The sequence below is a fragment of the Olea europaea genome, unplaced genomic scaffold (genome assembly GCF_002742605.1).
Source record: "Olea europaea var. sylvestris unplaced genomic scaffold, O_europaea_v1 scaffold33821, whole genome shotgun sequence".
Lineage (NCBI taxonomy): Eukaryota > Viridiplantae > Streptophyta > Magnoliopsida > Lamiales > Oleaceae > Olea > Olea europaea.
In genome coordinates this window covers 1-1,234 of record NW_019252828.1, presented here as the reverse complement: position 1 = coordinate 1,234, position 1,234 = coordinate 1, and the positions used below count along the sequence as shown (strand labels likewise).

The 1,234-nt window shown below is 37.9% G+C and overlaps 1 protein-coding gene across 1 annotated transcript; it reads left to right on the top strand.

Annotated features, from left to right (window-relative positions):
* Positions 1-332: 332 nt before the first annotated feature.
* Positions 333-1,161, top strand: LOC111386031 (the record flags this gene model as incomplete). Its single annotated transcript, XM_023010460.1, has 1 exon — positions 333-1,161. A coding segment is annotated over exon 1 (829 nt), but the record flags the coding sequence as incomplete, so codon positions are not given.
* Between the last annotated feature and the right edge of the window lie 73 nt (positions 1,162-1,234).

The following is a 1,234-nucleotide window of genomic DNA, read 5'->3' as shown; positions in this document are numbered from 1 at the left end:
TTGGTGATTAAAATGACTATCGCAGCATGGTTTATTCTGTCAACAGATAAGGTTGTAGTTGGTAGGAAGTTGTTGACTAGAAATAAGGTAGTAAGCTTTTGTAATATATATATATAATGGCAGCAGGTCATGGTGCTTAATTTACTGATGTTTTCCGCAAAAAAAAATTGTCTTTCTCTTCCTCTTTGTTCTACAAAACCATCAGTGGTATCGGAGCTAAAAGATCTTAGAGGAAAAGGAAAGGTTGTGAGACAGAAAAAGAGAGAAAACAAGTGAGGAACTTCTACCAAAACCTTCACCATATCAGCTGGAAAAAATCAGACCTGAGAGGGATGGCTTCAAGCGGTTTTTCAACCCCATTACCTTCTGTGTTTACAAGTGAAAATTATGACTTTTGGGCAGCAAAAATGAAAGCTTACCTGAAAGCATACGACCTGTGGGAAATAACAGAGGCAGGAAGTGATCCACCACCTCTTAGAGCAAATCCTACTATTGCTCAATTGAAGCAACATAGTAAGGAAGTTGCAAAAAAGTTCAAGGCTTTGTCTTGCATCCAATCTGCCTTTTCTGATACAATATTCACCAGGATTATGACCTGTGAGACAGCAAAGGATGCCTGGGACAAATTGCAAGAAGAGTTTAGAGGCAATGCAAGAACAAGGCAAATGCAAGTTTTAAATTTAAGAAGGGAGTATGAAACCTTGAAGATGAAAGACTCAGAATCTATCAAAGAATATTCTGATAGGCTGATGAAAGTGGTAAATCAAATAAGGCTATTGGGAGATGACTTACCTGACAGGAGAGTTGTGGAGAAGGTGCTGATGAGTTTTCCAAACAAATTTGAGGCAAAAATCTCTTCTCTTGAAGACTCTAGAGACCTGTCTTCTATAACCTTGTTTGAGTTGGTTAATGCCTTACAAGCTACTGAGCAAAGGAGGCTAATGAGAGAAGAAGAACAAGTAGAACGGGCCTTGTTTGTTAAAGAAAAACATAAAACTCAAACAAGTTTTGGTGTAAGAAAGAACCAAGATGAAAAGAAGAAGGTGAAAAATAATAAGATTGCTGGTAAAAGTGGAGTTTATCCTCCATGTGTTCATTGCAAAAAATCAGGACACTCTCCAAAATGGTGTTGGTATCGACCAGATGTTCAATGCCGAAGTTGTAAGCAATTTGGACATGTTCAAAAAGTGTGTAAAAGTTTGAAGGAGAAGCAAACAAAGCCTCAAGCACAGAT